Below are 22,834 nucleotides of genomic sequence, written 5' to 3'. Positions count from 1 at the left end.
TTTTTGTCTCTATGAAACTATAAACTCCATGATAGCAGTGACCACAACCTTCCTATTCACTCCTGTATCTAAGAGTCTCACATAAAGTCCGATACATAGGAACGTGATAAACATTACCAAAGGCATGGATGATGGCCTAACCCTGAGCCACACTGTGGAAGAGGTGACCTTTATCACAGGCACACCAGTCTCCATCCAAGCTTCATTTTACTCTTTGGTAACAGGTCTCAAACCTCCTGGTGTTTGTCCCCAACCTGTGTATTTGGATCTTAATATAAATCAATGTCAATCATTTCTTCCAAGTGTATTTGTAACTAACCTTTATTTCTAACTATTAAATTTGTATTTTTTTAAAAACCTGAACCTCACCTTACTGCCCTTCATAACAACTCTGAGGAGCAGGCAGAGTGCCACAGGACTTGTTTACATGTAGCAGCCCCTGTTCCCTCCAAAAGAGCTCAAAATTAGAGTTGTTATGGCTATAGATGCTGAAAGACAATTCTTGGGAATTGCTGGAAGTGCAGAAGCTGGAAAAGTTAGTGAAGAATCCAATGTGGTTTAGTAAACAAAACTTGGGCAGTAATTCTGTGGGGAGAAAGGAGTAAAGTTCTTAGGACAACTTGAGCAGTCTAGGAACTCAAGTAAATAGGGAATGCCTTTCCCTCATTTGAAATTACAATTCAGTTTTATTAGTACTATGTTGAAATCCCTTTATTAGGTAGTCTCCAATTTAAGCTCTACATTCCATTTCCTTTTTCCTCATAGGCTGAAAATGTATAACATGACACTATCAGAAAGTGCCATCAGCCAAATGTATGTCATGACGATAACGCAATAGTATCCACTCACAATCGACTTGGTACATTTTGTACTAGCAATTGATTTAGTAGATTAATGAATAGTTAACTGACAGTTGGCATAAAATAAAAATGATTTATTGTAAAGATATTGATGTTCATGGGAAAACGGGGAAAAACACAGGCCAAAACAACGCAAAGAAGACCGAATGTAGATCTGAAACAGAACTGAAAGTGCCGTTGCCTGCCCTGTTACTTTACTTAAACCTCTATGATACCTTCTTGGAGGGAAACAAAAATATCTTTGTAATCTGTATCTATGCCTGGAATGTTTTAAATGCTTAGAATATACGGATGTTTCTTGGAATCTTTCTAGATTGAATAGAAAGAGTAATTTTCCAGAAATTCTTATGTACCATAACAAGATACATTAATTTATTCATATTATCCATTTCAGCTATAAGGATTTAATTATATATGAGTTCCACTTACTGTAGGCAAGAAAAATTCTTCTTTTTTCATTAAAAAAGAGATTCTTACCCTTAACACTGTTGATATTTTGGGCCAAGTAACTCTTTGCTCTGCAGTGCTGTCGCTGGCTTCTAGCTGCTAGACGTCAATAACAATACCCAATTTTGACAAAAATGTCTCTAGAATATTGCCCAATTTGTACCAGGGAGCAAAACTGTTTCCCAGTTTAGAACCACTGCACTAAAGCAAGATAAAATTCCTGATATTTATTCACTAGCATAAATCATAAAACATAGCTAAGTTCTCTAAATAGTATATATTGGACAGATTATGTCAATCTCACTTTAAAAATCTTTCTTATGATTTTCTTTTCAAAACTGAAATGCCCCCACCCATTCCATATATTAAAAGGCTACCTAAGTTATAAAGCCATCTAAAATCTACACTCAAGCTGTAAAGTCTGCTCTTATTGCCAACACTTTTCCAAAGGGTTATTTAAGCCCATTTCATCTTCCCACCTACATCACGCACTGCTCACAGGCAAAGCTGCTGCACAAGTAAACATCAAAGTGAGGCAAGAGTTCCAGTCCCAAAACATAACAGCTCTGTGATTCTGGACTATATGCTTAACTAAACTTCTTCACCTGTAAAATGAAAATAAAGACAGTACATATCTCATAGCATCACTGAAATGAATAAAGTATATATAATGTAAAGTCCTAAGAATTTTTGTTTATTTAACACTTACATTGTGCATACTAGGCCAAAATTTTATTTAATCTTCATAAATAATAGTATAATTATTACTCCCATTTAACAGTTGAAGAAACTGAGACATAAAATAGTTAAGTAACTTGTCCAAGTTCACATGGTTAATAAGTAGTAGAAGGGAGATTCGAACCCAGGCAAGCCAGTTCCAGAGTCCTTGCTTTAACCACTAAACCATGCTTCTTCTTTGTTATAAACTACACACTACATAAAGTTATTCACAATAGATATTATAATCATTTTTCTTGTAATTTTCAAGGTAATAAATAAGTACCAACTACACAGCACATACTCAGCAATTATTGGTGTGGACATGAGTAAAGTCTTGCTGGAATAAGCTCTGGGTTATAATTCTTTAATATTTCATTTCTGAACTTAAAATCTCAAAGTTGTCCTTTCAGTTTGCATCTGGAAATTAGAATTATTCTTTTTTTTTTTTTTTTTTTTTGAGAGGAAGTCTCGCTCTGTCACCCAGGCTGGAGTGCAATGATACAATCTCAGCTCACTGCAACCTCTGCCTCCCAGGTTCAAGTGGTTTTCCTGCCTCAGCCTCCCGAGTAGCTGGGATTACAGGCATCCACCACCACATCCAGCTAATTTTTCTATTTTTAGTAGAGATGGGGTTTCACCAGGTTGGCCAGGCTGGTCTCGAACTCCTGACCTCACGTGATCCACTAGGCTTCCCAAAGTGCTGGGATTACAGGCATGAGATACCCTGCCTGGTCCTTCGATCATTCTTATATATCTACTAAAAATAGTTTTGTCTGAAATTTTTTCTAAATTATTTCATTAAAGTACGTTGATATATTAAGTGAGGAGTGAGAATGGAAAAGTGCATCCAAAGAGCCAGTTAAATTTACAAAGACCCTGAGACCACAGCTCGGCTAAGTTTAATTCATCCTTTCAGTCTTCACATTACCTAATTTTTATTTTTAAGAAAGATTGTATAACATTAAGATGTACTAAAATAACATAGGTAAGCATTTTCACATAAATGTTTAAATTTTTAGAGCAGCATAAAATCTTTAAGAACGTACTTTTCCTTGTTTAAATTTAATTCCATTAGATTTTAATCACATACTTTCTCTACAGAAGTGGCATATGGTTTTTGATCAACTGATGTTATTGTAATATCGTGGAATATTATTCACCGTATTCATCAGACCTAAAACCCATAAATACAAAAAAAAAACCTAATAAAGTATAGAGACAAAAAGGATTAACTGTATTCATAAAACCACTTAACAACTTTGTAAACTACCTGAAATTCTAAACAGATGAGGAACGGCAGTGCCTTACTAACACATTATATTTCTCCACTACACAGAAAAGACAAGATAAGAGATGTGAGAGAGACATGCATTATGAAACACTTTCCTCATCTTAAAATTATCTTCCACGAAAAGACCATTGGGAAATAATTTCATTATACTTAGAATTTTTTAAATCTTGGGTGGATACACTAAAACATTCCAAAACCATTAATAAACAAAAACTCATGTTCAGTCATAACCTTAAGACTGATACTAAGAAAATATTTATATCAGAAGAGATATATTTTAGGGTTGCTGGTGTATACTTTAACCAAAGTGTAGACCAACAGCAATGCCATTTATAAAATATAAGATTTGAAAATCCATAATTAATGTAAAAAAGATTAATTATATTCACTCAAAGGTGTAAAATTTCCTGTGCATTGAACCTCAGAAAAATTCTAGTTAGTGATGGATAGAAATAAGTTATTTATAATCTTTAAAAAGTGAAGTACAAAATTGTTTTTTAAACTTTTTTTTTTATGAAGTATAAAAGGAAGCAATATCAAAAATAAAGTAATAATCACACACTTTCATATATTTTATTCATTCATCCAATATTCCCTGAGATCTTACTACTATGCCAGACTCAGAATTAAGCTTCCTTTTTTTTTTTTTTCTTGAGTAAGCCACAGGCATTAGTCTTAACAGTGCGTGATTACACTGTGTAACGTGGCAAGTGTTACAAAGAAGTCTAGACAGCTGCCAAGGAGCACAGGAGTGAAATGTACCCAAGTGTTTTCAGAAAAGGCTTAACAATGGAGATATCATTCTCCATTTTGTTCTCTCAAGCTGAGAAAGACGGGTCCAATAATTTGCTCAACACAGAAATTCGTAATGGGAATGTCTTGTCTCTAAGGTGAAAAATTGAAAATTAGTCCAATGCACAGACTACCCAAAAGAACATTCTTGGTTCATACACAGATGATGTTGAAGAAATAGATGTATTTTTATATTTGTGTTTGAAATAACTGTGATAATAATAGGTCACATTTATTGAGCACTTACTCTGTGTTAGACATGTAAGTACTTTGCATGCGTCAACTTGTTCAATGCTCACAAGATCTCCCAAGATGGAGGAGAGGAGAGGCAGGAGAAGTAATCTGCCCAAGGACACAGGGCTCGTGAGTAGTCTGCCCTCTCCTTTCCTGGAGCTTCTGATCACCGTGAAACAGATTACCAAACAGATAATCACCAGATACTTTATTTTCATATTCATTCCTACATGCTCTTGTTGCTAAAGACCCTTAAAAGGTTAAATAGATAATGTTTTCCTACATACCCAACGCCTTGCCTCTCACCCCAACATTTACAAATAGGCAAACTGAGTTCTAAGCTCCTTTTTCCCAGGGAATGATTAACACTTTGTATTGAGCGGTGGGACCTCTAAAAAGCATTAAGCCGGTCACCCTACAGGTGAGGGAATTGAGGCTGCAACTTTGGAAAGATGGCTGAAGGAAAGATGGTTACCCTTCCTGAAAATGTTATGCATTTGGGTTTTCTTTAATTTGCACAAGTTTTAGAAGCCTGTGCTTCTTGTGCATGGTGCATGGCATGGTGACTACAGGACGGCTATGGAGTCTGAACTCTAAACACCACCACCGGGAGAACAGCAGTCAGATCTCCCTGGTGTGCTGTGTGATCACTGGGGAAGACTGCTCTGAAAGGCATTTCAGCGCCTGCCAAAAAGTGGATGGCCAGAATCCATGAAGACAACATTTAACAGAAGGGTTGATGCCAGTGATGGCAAACAGCAGAGATTATGCAAGCCCTACTCCTATTTATAGGCAATTATAAATGCCTAGAATTCCTGTAGGACCTTGGAGAGAAAGAGATCACTGACAGTTCCCCCACCTTCTCCAGGGAATGGGGCTCAAAACAAAAATTAATGTGATTCAGAAAAATTATATAAGGGGAGAGTTCATGGCCCGAAGCATGAATATAGAGACTATGCACACCGTTACATGGTGATGTGTTCACTTTTAGAAATTTCTCCACAGGACCGCAAAGACATAAAGAGCAACATAGCCCAATTTAAAAACTGAACATTTGTACATATTTACAATGGCTACTTTCTATATGAGCATCTTGTCAAAATAAACTGTTAAACAACTTTCATAGTTATTTCACAAATGTTATAAATGTTCAACATGCGTCCCTCACATCGCGAGGCCCACATCAGAGCTGCTGCCTGCTCATCCTAGACAACACATCTCCACCGAAGGAGAAGCAAAGGCACAGTGGGTTCCTTCTTTCAAGGCCACAAGGCACTACAAACTCAAGTTTTCCTGAGTCCCCACAAGAAAGCATGTGGTCTAAAACATTTGAAAATCTTTTTCATTCTGTTTGGAATCACCCTGGTTTTGTGTTTACGTTCTCTGACAATATGTGAAAGGTGAAAATGTAAACTTCTCTTTGGGAGAACAGCCATGTTTTCATTAACAGCAAAGATTTACCTAAACTTCATACAGTGAAACGTATTACACCACAAGTGTGCCACATCGGAACCAAAGCTCTTTGCAGACGAGAATAAAACACTATTGTACCATGTTGCAGTGGTTAAAAGCAGGGTACCGCTGGGCGCCATGGCTCACGCCTATTATCCTAGCATTTTGGGAGGCCAAGGCGGGCGGATCACAAGGTCAGGAGATCGAGATCATCCTGGACAACATGGTGAAACCCCATCTCTACTGAAAATACAAAAATTAGCTGGGCATGGTGGTGTGTGCCTGTAATCCCAGCTACTCGGGAGGCTGAGGCAGGAGAATCGCTTTAACCCGGGAGGGAGGTGGAGGTTGTAGAGAGCCGAGATTGCGCCATTGCACTCCAGCCTGGCGACAGAGCGAGACTCCATCTCAAAAAAAAAAAAAAAAAAAAAGGCAGGGTACCTACAGTGGTGCTGCCTCGGTTCATAGATAGATAATAATATCACACAATCAAATATCACACAATCACCAATTAAGCTCAAAGAGAATTACATATTAAACTACTTATGGAAGGTATCTATATGTATGAGGGAAAGACTATATTTGTTAATGTGTGTGTGCATAGTACATTTCATGCATTAATCATTTAACTTGAAGTGAGCACTGTGACTTTTCAAACAATAAAAATATACGTTCTCCCATTCTCATGGCTTGTAATCTGGTATTTTCATGATTTTAGTGTAAAATAATTTCAGAATTTAATAACGCAATGGCGGTATTGTTTGTATTTCTGTCATTCTCATTGATAATGTAACGAGTCAAGTAATTAAGCATCCTTTTGTAAGAATTTCAAAAATAAACAGTATTAAGGTATTTGTGATTATTTCATCTTAAAAAGTAAAATCAGCAAAAAACAAAAGTCGTAGAATCTTTGTTCCATCATGGATTTTTAAAGTCTGTTCTGCTGAGACGTCCTATAGATCTCAGGGTAAGCAAACATAAAATAGAAGAAATTGCCTAGAGCTTGTCTTTCAAAATGTGGTCTGCAATGTCTGCATCAGTTGTATGTTAGAAATTTGGAATCTACTCCCTAAACCTACAGAATCAAAATCTGCCTTTTGAATAAGAACCCCCAGTGACTCATATGGACGTTAAAATTTAAGAAGCGGCCGGGCGCGGTGGCTCACGCCTGTAATCCCAGCACTTTGGGAGGCCGAGGCGGGTGGATCACGAGGTCAAGAGATCGAGACCATTCTGGTCAACATGGTGAAACCCCGTCTCTACTAATACAAAAAATTAGCTGGGCATGGTGGCGCGTGCCTGTAATCCCAGCTACTCAGGAGGCAGAGGCAGGAGAATTGCCTGAACCCAGGAGGCGGAGGTTGCAGTGAGCCGAGATCGCGCCATTGCACTCCAGCCTGGGTAACAAGAGCGAAACTCCGTCTCAAAAAAAAAAAAAAAAAAAAAAAAAAAAAAAAAAAAAATTTAAGAAGCACGGTTTGGGGAAGATTAGGTCCAGTCTTAGAAATGCAAATGGCACAACCCTTTAAAAATTAGAAGCTTCATCCAGATCTTGCCAGGAGGTTATCAGAAATAGAATATTATTTACCTACGGATACAGACTTATTGAACATTAAGAGCTTGAGACTATTAAGAAAATTTTAAAGAAGTATATTATGATATTAATCAATACGATCTTATAAAATTGGCTTAAGTACCATGAGTTCATAATTTTCCCAAGCATGTGCATTTTTATTAGAGTTTAAATGTGGACATTAAATACTGTTGTCACCTGAATACTTAAGTAAAGTTAGATCCACCTGCAATCCTGCAACTGTTCTTAGAAGCGCTAATGTTTATGATGCTTATTCTGTAAAGAAAAAGAGTTATGTATCTAATAAAGGGACCAGACAGGGAAAGAATCCTCAGTATATACATTCATAATTAGGATAGTTCTAAAACTCTAATATTCTGTGGTATTTTATCATTTAAAAGGCACTATGGCATTTCTTATCTGATCTCATCAGAGGGAGTGAAACACGGCTCTAATCGTTCTGAATTCCGAGGCTAGCCTCCATTATCACACAGGATCTATGTTTTCCCCAACACTTTCTAAAAGAAGCAGAAATTCAGTGAGGTAGCTATTGCATTTGTGTCAGCTATTTCATTTGATTATAAAATGAGCTTTATGGCCAGAGCTCTGTGTTCTGTTTCTTACAGGCACAAAGAAAATTCTGTGGCCAATTGAAATACTACTCTCACTGCACCCACTCTGCAAACGTATCTTCTGTTAAAAGAAGGAAGGGACAATAGAGAATATAGAGTTTAACACACATTCACTCAAAATTTAGCACCTAACATGATGCTGACATGTAGCTTGTTATATATCTCACCTACAACTTCCTGTAGGTTAGAGCTTAACATACATGCACCCAACATTTAGCATCTAACACGATGCTGACATGTAACTTGTTATATATCATATCTATAACAACTTCCTATAAGTTTAAAAGTAAGAGTTACATTAATATTGCCTAATTAGTGCAAGCTACTTAATTCAAAGATAAGAATAGAGCAATGATTTTGAGTCAGGTGTAAATGTGAACTTCAGATGGCCTCTTCCTATGAACTGCAAACATAAGAATGCAGAAGGAGTCAGCACTGGAGAACTGGGTGTAAATGCTACATTTGAGTAATACTGAGATTAGCAACCATGTCTGGGAAGGAACTGGCAGCTGTCTTATTCTTAGCTTGTCAATGCCCTCAAGTGAAAACAAGGCATGAATGAGATGCTATAAATTAAAATGTCATCTCTGACCCTTCAAAAGACAGTTCACTGGGTGTTGCTGATTTTATTCTGATGTTTTAACAATGCAGAAACATATTTCTAAATGTAGCTAGTTAAGGTAGCATGATTTATCAAAGGACAAAATAAAAAACAGATATAACCTTAGTATTATCTTTTTTAAAAGGAGATATGACTATTTTACCAAGAATTAACTATTGGATTTTTGATTTGTCTTGGCACCCTTGAAAAGGCCCTCAAACACACACGCAAGGCAGAAAACGCCAATAGTAATCCGTCATTCTTCTTTCCCAAGATCTAGAATTTTATGGAACTCTACCTTTTAAATAAATGTAGACACTGTAAACAACAGAAGAGGATGTAGTGTTCCGTGATCCAGGTCTTTGCAGATTTTAGGACTTTTAAAAATAGTTCTTATAGTTCTATTCTTGTCTATGTTTAAAGAACTACTATATACAAACACCCCAAATTCAGCTACTTGGTAATTTGTATAGATTAAGCTCTCCAAGCAGTATCATCAAAATTCCTCTCAGAAAAGTGAAGGCTAATATCTATGTCTTTTCTCACTGGAATCTCCTACAGCTTCTCAAAAATAAAGTGGTTGGCACTGTATATCACCTATTCACTTTTCCCTAGTAACTTTATCATGAAATTTATGTCTCTAAAACTCCTTCTTTTCCCTTCTGTCTCTTCCTGACTCCTGTAAACTCATTAAGGTGATATAAAGGGTTGGCAAAAACTCTCTCCCCACTAAATAAATATGTAACAATTCAGAAAAATCCTATTACAAATGCTGAATAATAATCTTAACAGAATGCCATAACACTGTCCTTTCTCCCACAGCAATGAATCTTCAGTGGCCATTCCTTCCATGGGTCCTTCAGTTTAAGAAGGAAGCTTCTAAAACTAAGAGTCTAATCTGTGTTATGTACACTGTAGGGATCCAAAATCTAAATCTTCCCTGTCCCAGGAGACGAATTAATATCTTATGTTCATTCTTTTAGTAATATTATCAATATCAATTCAAAGAGATTTAAAATAAAACTTTCAGCATTACTTTTTTCCCTATTCTAATTATAATAAATAATCATTGCCAAAGTGCCTGGGCCTACCGTGAGAAGTTGCTGGAAAATCAAATCCACACCAGTTGAAAGAGACTCATGGAGTAGAGTCTGAACTGCTGTTGGACTTATCTTAAGCACAAAAACAGCCATTGTCTCTACACAACAGAACCCTGCATTGATTAAAAAAAAAGTTGCTGCTGCTTTATCTGAGAGATAATAACTGTATTTTTAAAAGTCAAATTAGCTCTCTTTTGCATGCCTGACAAGTTACTGACATAGAATTTAGTTGAATTAAGAATGGCTTTTCCAACTCACAGTGTGACCTCTTCGGTTGTAAAACCCATGCCTTTTCTTAAGAGTATGGTGAGTAATAGTCTCTAAATACAGTTTCTAATGAGGCTTCTCTTTCACAGGGGCCTTTCTTTCAGTAAATTCTCATTTAAAATGGTGAAAATGAAAAGAATTGTAAAAAGCAAAATAAGAGTAACTTCAGAAAAATATTAATAAAGAGGTGATAATGGGTTAAACTGAAGTCTGAGATAAAATTCGGAATGTAAACCTCTGGTTGAGGCTCGTTTTGAAGAAATTGCCATAGCTTTCCTCACGCGTCACGAAAACCACGGCTCCGCCAATACTCTTGCCATTAGCTTCTACCTAACAATCCTCTCCTTGCTTCCGACATTTACCAACTTCCTGAACTCTCCTCATTCACTGAAGGTATAAGCCTTGAGCTCACATTCTTTCTTTCCTTAGTATCTAACTCCTCCCTCTCTACTGGCATTTTCACTGCCATTTCAACAAGGTGAAGTCCCTCCTATTCTTTGAAAAAAAAAAGAAACAAGGAAAAGTTATTCTCCACATTCCTCTCCAATATATTTAATATACTATAATCTGAACATTTAGAAAAACAAAATTTCAGTTATGTGAGTTACTACTTAAGTGCCATCAAATTCTTCCCATTGCATTTATGATAAAATCTGAGTCCTAAGTCTGTCTTATTAGGACTTACCATCCTAGTCTCATCTGCTCCTCCACCTCCAGCTCTGTTATCTTTCTCTAGCAATGCTGAGTCTGTTCTAGATCCTCACAAGCATTCTGGCCTTTTTTGCCTTGGACCATGCTGTTTGCTCTGCCTGGGACTTCTTGCTCTCGTCACCAAGATACTTTTCCTTTAGGTACCAGTTTAAATGTCATTTGGCCTGGGAACCCTACCTTGTTTCCTGGTCGATATGTTGCAATCTCTGTTCTTTTTCCAAAAAGATTGGTTTTGAGATTTAAATAATCCATTCCTATACCAACAGTCTAAGACATTAACAAATCTAAGGCGTTATTAAATCTAAGATGTTATCAAATCCATCGTCATAATATTTCTTTGTATCCGTTATTCTTGTTATTCCCACCTGCATGATTTCCAACCGTTTAAATAATAAGATTCCACAAGGAAAAGTGCCTTTTTTAAAACCATGGAGAAAGATACTGTCAACAAGTTAATTCAGCATTATTCGCAGGCTGTGGCTGACATCATTCAGCCTGTCCTATAACAATTTCTATGGCTATTCCATGCAAAATAAATACACTCAAAGGCATAAGAACTAGAGAAAAACTACATTTTAATAATTCTAAATGCATAGTATCTCACAGAGGGAGCTTGTTTAAAGTCTTTATTTAGTATTCTTTAAGAAGCAGAATTTAAAAAATTTTCTTTGAATTCCCAAGATGTGTATGTCACAAGAAAATCATTTGGTCTGACTCCAAGTGATCTCAGCTAATTTAAGACCCAGGTAAAACGTTATTCTGACAGATAGCATCAGAGAACTATTCAAAATGTTATCATTCAAAGATCTAGGCAAACATAACCACATTTGAAGAAGGCAGAACATCTGATTTGTCAAGGAATTCAAGCAATTAGAGTGACCCATAGTTACACATGTTCAACAGCAAAGCAAATAAGGGAACTTACGCATGTCACCAAAGGCCCCCTTTGTCACTTTGGTTGCACGTAACACCACTACCGTAAACTTGTGGGAATACTGGTGCTCCACCTGGAAATAAAATGACAGTAAATTTAAAATAAGCTTCCAATATAGAACCTCATTTTTTCCTTGAGACTAATTAAAAATATTCTACTTAAAAACAAGTACCATGCATACCAGAAACATTCTTTGATCCTGAGGCTGCTCCTTTTTTGACTCTACTCTCTCATCACGGAATCTTTGAGAAGTTTAGATTGTGCCTTATGTCGCTACAGCTTGACTACGAGCACTTCTTTGCAGTCCGGTTTACCAAGCACTTGGTAAAAAATGTAAAGCAGGACTGCAGGTATTCTAGGAGCACAATCGGGCTTTGTACTCCTTGACTAGGAAGCCCTGGCTTGTAAAGGTGAACTCAGAGCAAGATGTTTGAGGTTTGTTTGTTGTTGTTGTTGCTGTTCACTGAAGCAATCACTCAAAAGACTTTTTCTGCATGACATTTCCAGGACAGCTTTCAAAACCCTATGGACCCAAGGCCATAACCAGCAAACGAACTGCACTAATTTTAATGCATTTGTTAGAAATCACATGCAAGAATATTAAAATTTGCTATCTGCCTAATAGCTTGCATAAACATAAGGAATATTAACAGGTAGAGAACTTCATTAGACACTTTACCTAAATGGAAAACAGTAACCAAACAATCCTCACTAAAGCAGAATGAGGAAGCGGGAACTCACATAATTCTTGGAGCAGCTGAAAAGTTTACAAAGTCTTTATCTAAAACGGAAACATTTCTTGTTTTAATCTTAGGAGAGGTAACTTCCCTTAATTTTAGTAGGCTTGCTTAACTGGTTAAAAAGTTCATAATTAATTAAAAAGAGGCTCAGGTACTGACAATACTGAAAAGTGAGTAGTGACAGTCAAAATGCAAGGAGGCAAAAAAAAAATTGTCAAAAGTGTAGACAGATTCATAAGGACCAGCAGTAGTAGAACACAGGGACAAAAACTAGAAAGCACTCGATAGCTTCTGTAGAAATCACTCCATCAATAGTGTAATTAACATTCCAATTTATAACACAGCATGAAAGAGGTGAAGATATGGATAATAAGCATACCTTGCTAAAAAGGCAGAGAAGCATAAAAGTCTTTCAAAATCAGGCTTATTCAATTTTATTTTAAACAAGAAATACCTTCAACATCAGAGTTCTGAGTAGCTAGTTTTATTGTACATAAATGAAATGATCAATCATAAAAATATTAGGAACATACAAAAGTCAAATTGCTTTTCTACATACCAGAAATGAACAAATAGACTTTGAAATTAAAAACACAATAATACTTCTATTAGCACTCCCCAAAATAAAATAGTTATAAATCTAACATAGTATGTAAAAGATCTATATGAAGAAGAATACAAAACTCAGATGTAATAAATCAAAGAAAAACTAAATAAATGGAGAGATATTCCATATTCATGGATGGGAAGACTCAATAATGTAAGATGTCAGTTCTTTCCAAAGTGATCTATAGATTCAAAAAAGTCCCAATAAAAATCAAAACCTATTCTGTGAAAATGAGAAACTGATTCTAAAATTCATATGAAGAGGCAAGACCTCAAAATGGTGAACACAAAATTGAAAGAGAAGAAAAAAGTTAGAGGACTGATGCTATGCAACTTCAAGACTTACTATAAAGCTACAGTAACCAAGACAGTGTGGTACTGGCAATAAATAAATAAATAAATCAGGGCAATAGAATAGAATACAGAAGAACATTAATAAAGTCAAATGATCTTTTACAAAGGAGAAAAGACAACACAATGAAGCAAAGATAGTCTTTTCAACAAACGGTGCTGGAACAACTGGACATCCACACGTAAAAAAAGAATCTACAGAGATTTTAACTGAGCTTGAAATACAATGAGAAAATGCTCTTGAAAATCTAACTTAAAAATTAACTTTCTCCACTAAAGAAACCATCTCAATAATAATTATTATACATAATGATGCTCCCTCCCAAAATCACCTATGCTCTTATTCCATATCTAAGAGCTTCTAAAATTACATGAGTTTTCAAATACCTAGAAACTTCCTTAATCATAAAAATTGAGCAATATTTTAATCCACTAATATTTGCCTTTTGAAGTTGTTGCAAATATATTCATATATTAAATGTTTCTTAATAACACATACAGAAAGATTGTTTTTATTACAAGGACTCATTGAATATAAGCCATATGTCATACATTCTACTAGACACCAACGGTCATTTAATATTCCCAACAATGCTATAGGTGTTATTATTTATATTTATAAATGAGTAAAATGAGATTCTGAAAGGCTCAGTAATTTCCCAGTAACTCATAGATAGTAAATGATGATGGCCAGGCATGGTGGCTCACACCTGTAATCCCATCACTTTGGGTGATGGGATTACAGGTGGATGGATCACAAGGTCAGGAGTTCAAGACCACCCTGACAAACATGGTGAAATTCTGTCTCTGCTAAAAATACAAAAACTAGCTGAGCGTGGTGGCACACGCCTGTAATCCCAGCTACTCAGGAGGCTGAGGCAGGAGAATCACTTGAACCCAGGGGGATGGAGGTTGCAGTGAGCTGAGATGGAGCCATTGTACTTCAGCCTGGGCCATAGAGCAAAACTCTGTCTCAAAAAAAAAAGATCGTAAATGGTGACCTTTTACTACAATTCAGGCTTACTGTCCTGTGTCTGTGCCTACAGAGGAGCTTTAAGGATTAATAAGAAAGTATCTATAATAAAGTAAGCACACACTCTTGGAGAAAGATATTCAGTTTCAATCAGTGATTATCCAAATAGTCTTTTGAGAATCATTTACCATGTTTCCTGGGGCCACTATCACAAGTAATTTCAAACTAGTCCAGACAACCAGGTTTCAACTTGGATAGAAGATGTTTGATTATATCTCAGGGATAGTGCCAGAGGAAATTATATTACTGAATTCGCAACCAGTGTTCTCCAAGGGAAACTAATGACTCAGGACGATGGTGGCTGGTAGTTGGCAGGGAGAGATGTCATTATTTTAATTGAGATGTCAAATCTAAGCTCAATCCACCAATTTAGTCACGAAGTTTAAGCTTTGCCTTCAGGTCTTGGACTACTCTGAGTGTCTTTCTTCATCCATAATAGTTTCCATAGTAAACCAAGACCTTTTTCTTTTCGAAATTATAATTTTTTTATTTATTAAGAAAAAAGCTTTTGGCCGGGCACGGTGGCTCACGCCTATAATCCCAGCACTTTGGGAGGCCGAGGCAGGTGGATCACGAGGTCAAGAGATCGAGACCATCCTGGTCAACAAGGTGAAACCCCGTCTCTATTAAAAATACAAAAATTAGCTGGGCATGGTGGCGCACTCCTGTAGTCCCAGCTACTCGGGAGGCTGAGGCAGGAGAATTGCTTGAACCTAGGAGGTGGAGGTTGCGGTGAGCCAAGATCACGCCATTGCACTCCAGCCTGGGTAACAAGAGTGAAACTCCGTCTCAAAAAAAAAAAAAAAAGCTCTCTATTCATTCTGGATCAGTATATTGATATATGTAACAATGACTGGTATTGAAAAAAAGAACCAGTTTATACCAAATCAATTTAATGATTTTCCTGGTCTGTTTAAAACTCTACTGATATAAGACATGAACCAAAGAAACAATTACAAAATAAAGCTGATGTAGATTCTGCAAGCAAATATTGTTTTCTCTATTCAACCTAACTTTGCCTAATTTTTAAAACTAAAAACCATTAGTACGACAAAGACTACGATATGTTATTATAAACTCAGAGATAATCATCACAATTGGGAACAGGCACTTTCTCAGAAATTTTTTTTTAATGGCTGCATTAATGTCATTAATAAATCATGAGGTTTTTTGGTAAGATACTTATTTTCAGTTTCACTTCCTGGTGTGGAGTTTCATTCTAAAATAACTATGAAGCACAGGCGTTTTGCTATTATTCACCAACAGTTTAAAAAAAAATCAGCATTATCTCTTTATAGTCTAACAATACTATCTAACCTTGCTTTCAGAATTCTCAGTCATGGGTTGGCTATTTGCAGAAATTATCTTAATGCTCAAAACACCTAATTTGGAACAGAATTGGTTAGCTCTAGAAGACATCGCTAAAAGAGAATCAAAGTCAGAAACATGATTTGAGGTTCTTCTTTCCATGAACAAGAAATTTATCACCTGCACAATAAGTTTATACATTGTTTGGCAATATATTATATATTTATTTTATTTTATTTATTTTTTTGAGACAGAGTCTCATTCTGTCACCCAGGCTAGAGTGCAGTAGCTCAGATGATCTTCCTACCTCAGCCTCCCAAGTAGCTGGGACTACAGGCACGCACCACCACACTTGGCTAATTTTTGTATTTTGTTTTTGTTTTAGTAGAGATGGGATTTTGCCATATTGCTCAGGCTAGTCTCAAACTCCTAGGCTCAAGTGATCTGCACACCTCAGCCACCCAAAGTGCTGGGATTACAGGCATGAGCACCACACCCGAGCTATATATGTATATATTTTTAAAAATAAAAGCAAATATAGAGTGCATTCTTATTGCAGTAAGGAGATTTTAAGTCCTCTTTTAACCAGAAGTATAGAGACTGGAATCCAGAATATATATAAGGAACTCAACTCAATAACAAAATAATAACAATCTGATTTTTAAAACATTTCTCAAAAGAAGACACTCAAATGGTCAACAAGTATATGAAAAAATGCTCAACATCATTTATCCTCAGGGAAATGCAAATCAAAACCATGATGAGATATTACCTCATTCCAACTAGAATTGCTATCATAAAGACCCCAAAAATAACAAATGCTGGCATAGATGTAGACAAAGAGAAACATTTAAACACTGTTGGTGGAAAAGTAAATTTGTATAGCCATTGTGTAAAACAGTATGAAGGTTCTCCAAAAGAATTAAAAATGATACTACTATATGGTCCAGCAATTCTACTATTGGGTATATATCCAAAGGAAATGAAAATGGTGTGTCGAAGACAAATTTGCACTCCCACGTTAATTGCAACACCATTCACAATAACCAAGATATGGAATCAACCTAAGTGCCCATCAATGGATGAATGGATAAATAAAAGTGGTGCATATACACAATGGAGTACTGTTCAACCACAAGAAAGAAGGAAATCCCGTCATTTGTTCTAACAGGGATGAACCTGGAGGACGTTACGTTAAATAGGTATATATTAGCCTCTGGGCATGGCGGCTCACACCCGTAATCCCAGCACCTGGGAAGGCTGAGGAGGATGGATCATCTGAGGTCAGGAGTTCGACACCAGACTGACCAATATGGTGAAACTCCATCTCTACTAAAAATACAAAAATTAGCCGGGCGTGGTAGTAATCCCAGCTTCTCAAGAGGCTGAGACAGGAGAATGGCTTGAACCTGAGAGACAGAGGTTGCAGTGAGCCAAGATTACTTGGCTCTGCCCTCCAGCCTGGACAAGAGAGCAAGACTCCATCTCAAAAAAAAAAAAAAATAGTTATGTATTGACATAGAAAGACAAATAGCACAAGATCTACCCATATGTGGAATCTAAAGAAGTTGATGCCATAGAAGTAGAGAGTAAGATAGTGGCTACCAGAGGTTAGGGAAGATAGGAGGGAGGAGGAAATGGGGAGAGAAAGGTAAATGGGTAAAATGTTAGGAAGGCGGAGTAAGTACTCGTGTCCTATAGCACAGCAGGCTGACTATGGTTAATAGTAAGGTGATGCACATCTGAAAACAGAAGAAAAGATTTTCATTGTGCTCGCCACAAAGACAGGATAAATGTATGAGGTGATGAATATGCTAAAAATCTTGATTTGATTATTACACTATGTATAATATATTGGAACATGATACCGTACTCTATAAATATGTACAATTACTATGTGTCAATTAAAAACAGAATTTTAAAAAGTGAAGTGTCAGACAAAAAAGGAAAAAGATTGCAGGGGCTGCTCTAGCAGTGGAAACCAGCAAAAGAAAATATTAATGATAACAGCTTGGTTCTAAAATTATAATTTATCTAGGTGCAGCGGTGCACACCTGTAGTCACAGCTACTTGAAAGTCTCAGAGAGAAGAATCGATTGAGCCCAGGAGTTTGAGACCAGCCTAGGCAACGTAGCAGACCCTGTCTTTAAAAAAGAAAATGGTAAAATATTTATTTAATGATATGTTCACCATGAATTTGTAGTGACTATAATATCCTTAAAACACTTAAACGAAACAATCGCTCAAATATCTGGCACCTAAATTGTAAGTGCTATATAGATTCTAATCCAATGGTAATTAAATAGCTATAGCATCACACACACACAAAAATTGAACATCAGCCTTTTCCCACCTCAATACTTATGATGAAATCTACGCTCTCCTGGAGTATTGGTGACTGAGTGGACTGTGAAGGAAAGGTGCACTTCCCCCTTTCTGGAGAAGCTCATTAGAATACATGAAGTAGTATGTGCAGTTGAAAAGTTTTTCCCAGCCGGGCGCGGTGGCTCAAGCCTGTAATCCCAGCACTTTGGGAGGCCGAGGCGGGTGGATCACGAGGTCAAGAGATAGAGACCATCCTGATCAACATGGTGAAACCCCATCTCTACTAAAAATACAAAAAATTAGCTGGGCATGGTGGCGCATGCCTGTAATCCAAGCTACTCAGGAGGCTGAGGCAGGAGAATTGCCTGAACCCAGGAGGCGGAGGTTGCAGTGAGCCGAGATCACGCCATTGCACTCCAGCCTGGGTAACAAGAGCGAAACTCCGTCTCAAAAAAAAAAAGAAAAGAAAAGAAAAGTTTTTCCCACACATCCTTGGCACTTTGGGCAGTCATATTTATTCGGTTTAGACTTACTGCCCTAGATGATCATGTCCATTCATATCTAAGATGTGTTTGCACAGATGGTTTTCAAATGTGAACTTTAAGGCCAATAAATACAATACACTTGAAAATCTGGATATGCCAACAAATGCTATTTTAGATATTTTATCCCTATTTTAAGGAACTCAAAAACCTCCTCCCTGACTTACTTGTTCTGTTCATTAAGCAACAAATAAAAGGTTCAGGCCAGGTGTGGCGGCTCATGCCTGTAACCCCAGCATTTTGGGAGGCTGAGGAGGGCGGATCACTTAAGGTCAAAAGTTCCAGACCAGCCTGTCCAACATGATGAAACCCCATCTCCATTAAAAATACAAAATATTAGCCAGGCATGCATGCCTACAATTCCAGCTACTCAGGAGGCTGAAGCAGGACAATCACTTGAACCCGGGAGGCGGAGGTTACAGTGAGCCGAGATCATGCCACTGCACTCCAGCCTGGGTGACAGAGTGAGACTCTGTCTCCAAAAAAAAAAAAAAAAAAGTTCATAGTTAAAAGACACAGACTTACTTGGTATATTCTCAGGAGTTTTAGGTAAAAAAAAAAAAAAAAAAAAAAAAAGACAGACAGAAGGGCATTTACAATAAAATTTTCTGTTTTCTGTCTTTGTTTCCTTATATATAAAATGGTAATCAGAAAACCAACTTCATATGACTTTTCTGAGAATTAAATGACTATATATAAAAATAATTAAAAACAGAAAAGTAAAAGTTTCAATATTTTTATTTCTATACTCATGTTAATAATATATTACATTAGTATATAATTATATAAAAATTAAATATATTATTTTACTTAATATTATACACTAAGTAAAATGATACAGTGGGTAAAATGAGGTTTTCTTACTCTCAGCACATAGACTTCGATGGGGAGGAGGCTCCCTTTACCTATCTCATGTCACTGAGCACTGAAGATCCATACTCCGGATGTAGAAAAACACTGTCATATGGTGAAGAACCAACAGTGCCGCCAGTAACACAGGATTTTCTCAAGGGTTCCCTGGCACAAATCCAGACTCCAACATTAGAACTGCAAATAGGGCAATGCTGAATGTCAAGTTTAGGGGATAACTTTAGCATGTGTGGAAATCCTTTAAAATAGGATGATTATCCATCTTTTTGGGATTGTCTGGAGGCACTACTGACTGTGAAAGAAGTAATCAGGGAATTCCACTTACGATAACAGCAGAGTAAGTAATCAAGGTGACCACTGCCCACTCAAAATAACTATAAAATGCATAACGTTTTAATACATAAACAAACATTTGTCTAAAAGTAGGAAGGAACTAACTAGATAGGAAAGCATTAACTACCAGGACAGAGAGCAAAGATTAAAAAGAGCACAAAAAACCAGGGAGGTGAGCTCAGTGTTACCATGGTGGCATTTCCTGATCCAGAAGAGGACAGGACTGAGAGACTGTGCAGCCCTAAGAGATTCATGAGCGTTCTAAGCATAAGGACCCTGGTAATCCACACTCCTGCTTCAAATTAAAATCTCCATAGTCCGTGACATAGGAATAACCATGAACATCCCTTCCATGTACTGGCAACCCATTTTAGTGTAATCTAAGCCGCCCAGAATCTGGGATTACATTTGTCCCAACCAGCTAGTTTCCCCAGGGGCCTGATGGAAGTAAATAACTTCTTTCTAAAAGATTACTTCTATTTTTCACCACAATGTTCAATACAAAATCAGAGATAACTGGGACTATAAGGAGGCATGACACCAAGACTACAAACCAGCGTAATTAATCAACCGCCACAGAAACAAACGCATCCATTCATCAGCTACACTAGACTTACGATGTTCAAGGAAAATAAAGTCAAATTGAAATGTGACTCTATGGAACTGGAAGTATTAAAAAAAAGGCTGAGAAGATTTTAAAAAGAACCAAAAAGAAATTTGAGAACTGAAAGCTAAACCTGGTGACCTTCTAGGGATTTCTGATCTATGTTGTGTGGTAAAGAAGCAGAAACATGGACATTACTTTAAATTAGTGCACAGTTGCCTCCTAAGAGAAGCTTGTGGCAGGGCAGGGCTGATATCCAGGAAATATAAGAAGTTTCTCACCCCATCACTGGGGTGTGTTTATTTGATGGTTGATTTTGCTGTACTGGGTATTTCCTTTCCCATTTTCTAATCATTTATTAACACATGCTGACTCTTCCCTTCCCTTCTCCCTTCCCTGGGAAAATACAATGAATAAATAAAGACTTATTGGTACTCAAACTGTCATAAAAAAAAAAAGAAGTTTCTCATTAGCGGTGATGATTAATTTTACACATCAATTCCAGTAGGCCATGTAGTGTCCTGATTAAACACTGTTTCTAGGTATGTCTGTGAGGGTATTTCTAAATGATGTCAGCATTTGAATCAGTGAGCTTAGTAAAGTAGATTGCCCTCCTAGCTGCAGATGGGCGTCACCCAATCTGCTGAGAGCCCAAACAGAACAGAGGCTGAGGAAGGAAGACTTCACTCCCTTTATTCTCCCCTCACTGCTGGAGCTGAGACATCTCCTTCTATCTTATCCTGCCCTCAGATTGGGATTTATGTTATCAACTCCCCTGATTCTCAGGTCTTCAGACTAAGACCAAAATACACCCCAACTTTACAGCATTTTCAGCTTGAGATAGCAGATCGTAGGACTGCTCAGCCTCCATAATCACGTGAGCCAATAATTAATTAGTTAGCAGTAATTAATGTCTCATAATAAATCAATAAATTAATCAATATCTCCTATTTGTCATAACAAATTAATACCTCATAATTAATAAATTAATTAATATTTCCTATTGGCCCTGTTTCTCTAGAGAACCCTAATACACTAGCTTTCTTCTTCCTCATTTTTCTAGATATTGTGAGTTCTCAAAAAATACTATTTGCCTAAAAACTCATTATTAAGTCATTGACAGTCCTCTGCTTTTGTAATTATAGTTTCATCACTTTTATATTCTTGATTTTCCAGTAGCAGCCTCTCACCTTCTAACTTTTCTAAAAATATCTTATGATTTCAAAGGAATAATTTTGTGCACATAACACTTTACTATTAATAAAAGCTCTGTCAAGCAGACACAGCAGGTCCTATTTATACCCCGTTTTCCAGATGAGGCAGGTAAAAGTCAGAGTCTACGTGTTCATGAGCATATAACTGGGAAGACCAGAACTGCCAACAGAACACTAGTTCTTTGATTGCCTATTCCAGTGGTGGTTTTCTTTCCTGTATTACTGTAATAATCTGAATAATAGCTTTCTACATTTTTGGTAAAATTTCTAGTCATCCTACAATGGTATTTTTTAAAAGCCCTTGTATTTTAGTATGCAACCATGCTGCCATGTCCATGTGGCTGACTGTCCCTAATGTGAAGACAACCTTAGTTTCTGTGGGATATGGGGCAGTGCCCCTCCACTGTTAATAGGTGGTAGAAAGAGGTATGAATTTTTTCACTTCAGGGAGACGACTCATCTATTCAGAGTAAAAAGATGGAAATGTTATAAATATTTTATATTTGATCTCTTCTCCTAAAATTGATGGCTCCTGGTCAAAAAAAAATCTTCAATAAATTCTGAAGACACAAAAATCCTTAAGGTTGGAAGGCACCTCATAATGATTTTAGACATATGAGAACTAAATTCTGTTATATATGTGTCGCTCTATTTTCCTACCAGCTTCTTAACATCCAAGCACCATCGGAAGCCAGAGAGCTTGCTGGCTGCAAATTGCTGCATCAGCCTGCAGGATTCTCCAACGTGTCCCTGCATCACAGGAATGGTGAAAATGAGCCCAGTCTTCTGGCCTTGAGGCAGCCAAAACTGTGTTAGCCTGTTTGGCACCAAGAGCTCATTACTATTAATAGTAAGCTGGCTTGATTCACTCCAACTTTCCATTTTACTAATATCACTCAGTGTTGAGTGTGCTTGCTCACTTACATATTTTGAAAAATATCTTTCTGTGAAAACCTGAGCAGGAAATTTTGTTTTTAAAACAATTTACACACACATACACACACACGGACACGCACACAAGTGTGCACCCACAGTTGGTTTTTTCCATATACACACAGCAAGAATAAGAAGAATGAAGAAAACTGTAACGCTCACAGATCAAGAGATCACTTAAAAGGGCTATAACTTGGCTTCACACCCAAGAGATCATTTAAAAGGGCTATAAATTAGAATATTAGTTGATGTCTAAGCCTGATGTTGGAGAAAGGAAAAAATGTGATACCAATATGTGGGGTTTTTTTCATGTTTTATAATATGGTATAATATAATATTACCACATTGGTAATTATTATAG

The 22,834-nt window shown here is 36.8% G+C and overlaps 1 protein-coding gene across 3 annotated transcripts in view; it reads right to left on the bottom strand.

The window, feature by feature from the left end:
• Positions 1-22,834, bottom strand: part of PLA2G4A (phospholipase A2 group IVA) — a 434,510-nt gene that overhangs the window by 95,101 nt on the left and 316,575 nt on the right. For all 3 annotated transcript variants that reach the window (XM_064370567.1, XM_064370568.1, XM_012444627.3), the window contains one exon: positions 11,606-11,687. In XM_064370567.1, coding sequence (XP_064226637.1) covers positions 11,606-11,687 — 82 coding nt within the window. The remainder of the gene's footprint in view (positions 1-11,605; positions 11,688-22,834) is intronic.

This window comes from Aotus nancymaae, unplaced genomic scaffold, assembly GCF_030222135.1.
Source record: "Aotus nancymaae isolate 86718 unplaced genomic scaffold, 86718_ANA_hifiasm-v0.15.2.pri h1tg000108l, whole genome shotgun sequence".
NCBI lineage: Eukaryota > Metazoa > Chordata > Mammalia > Primates > Aotidae > Aotus > Aotus nancymaae.
The sequence above is the reverse complement of the archived record's forward strand: the minus strand, read 5'-3'. Positions and strand labels throughout refer to the sequence as shown.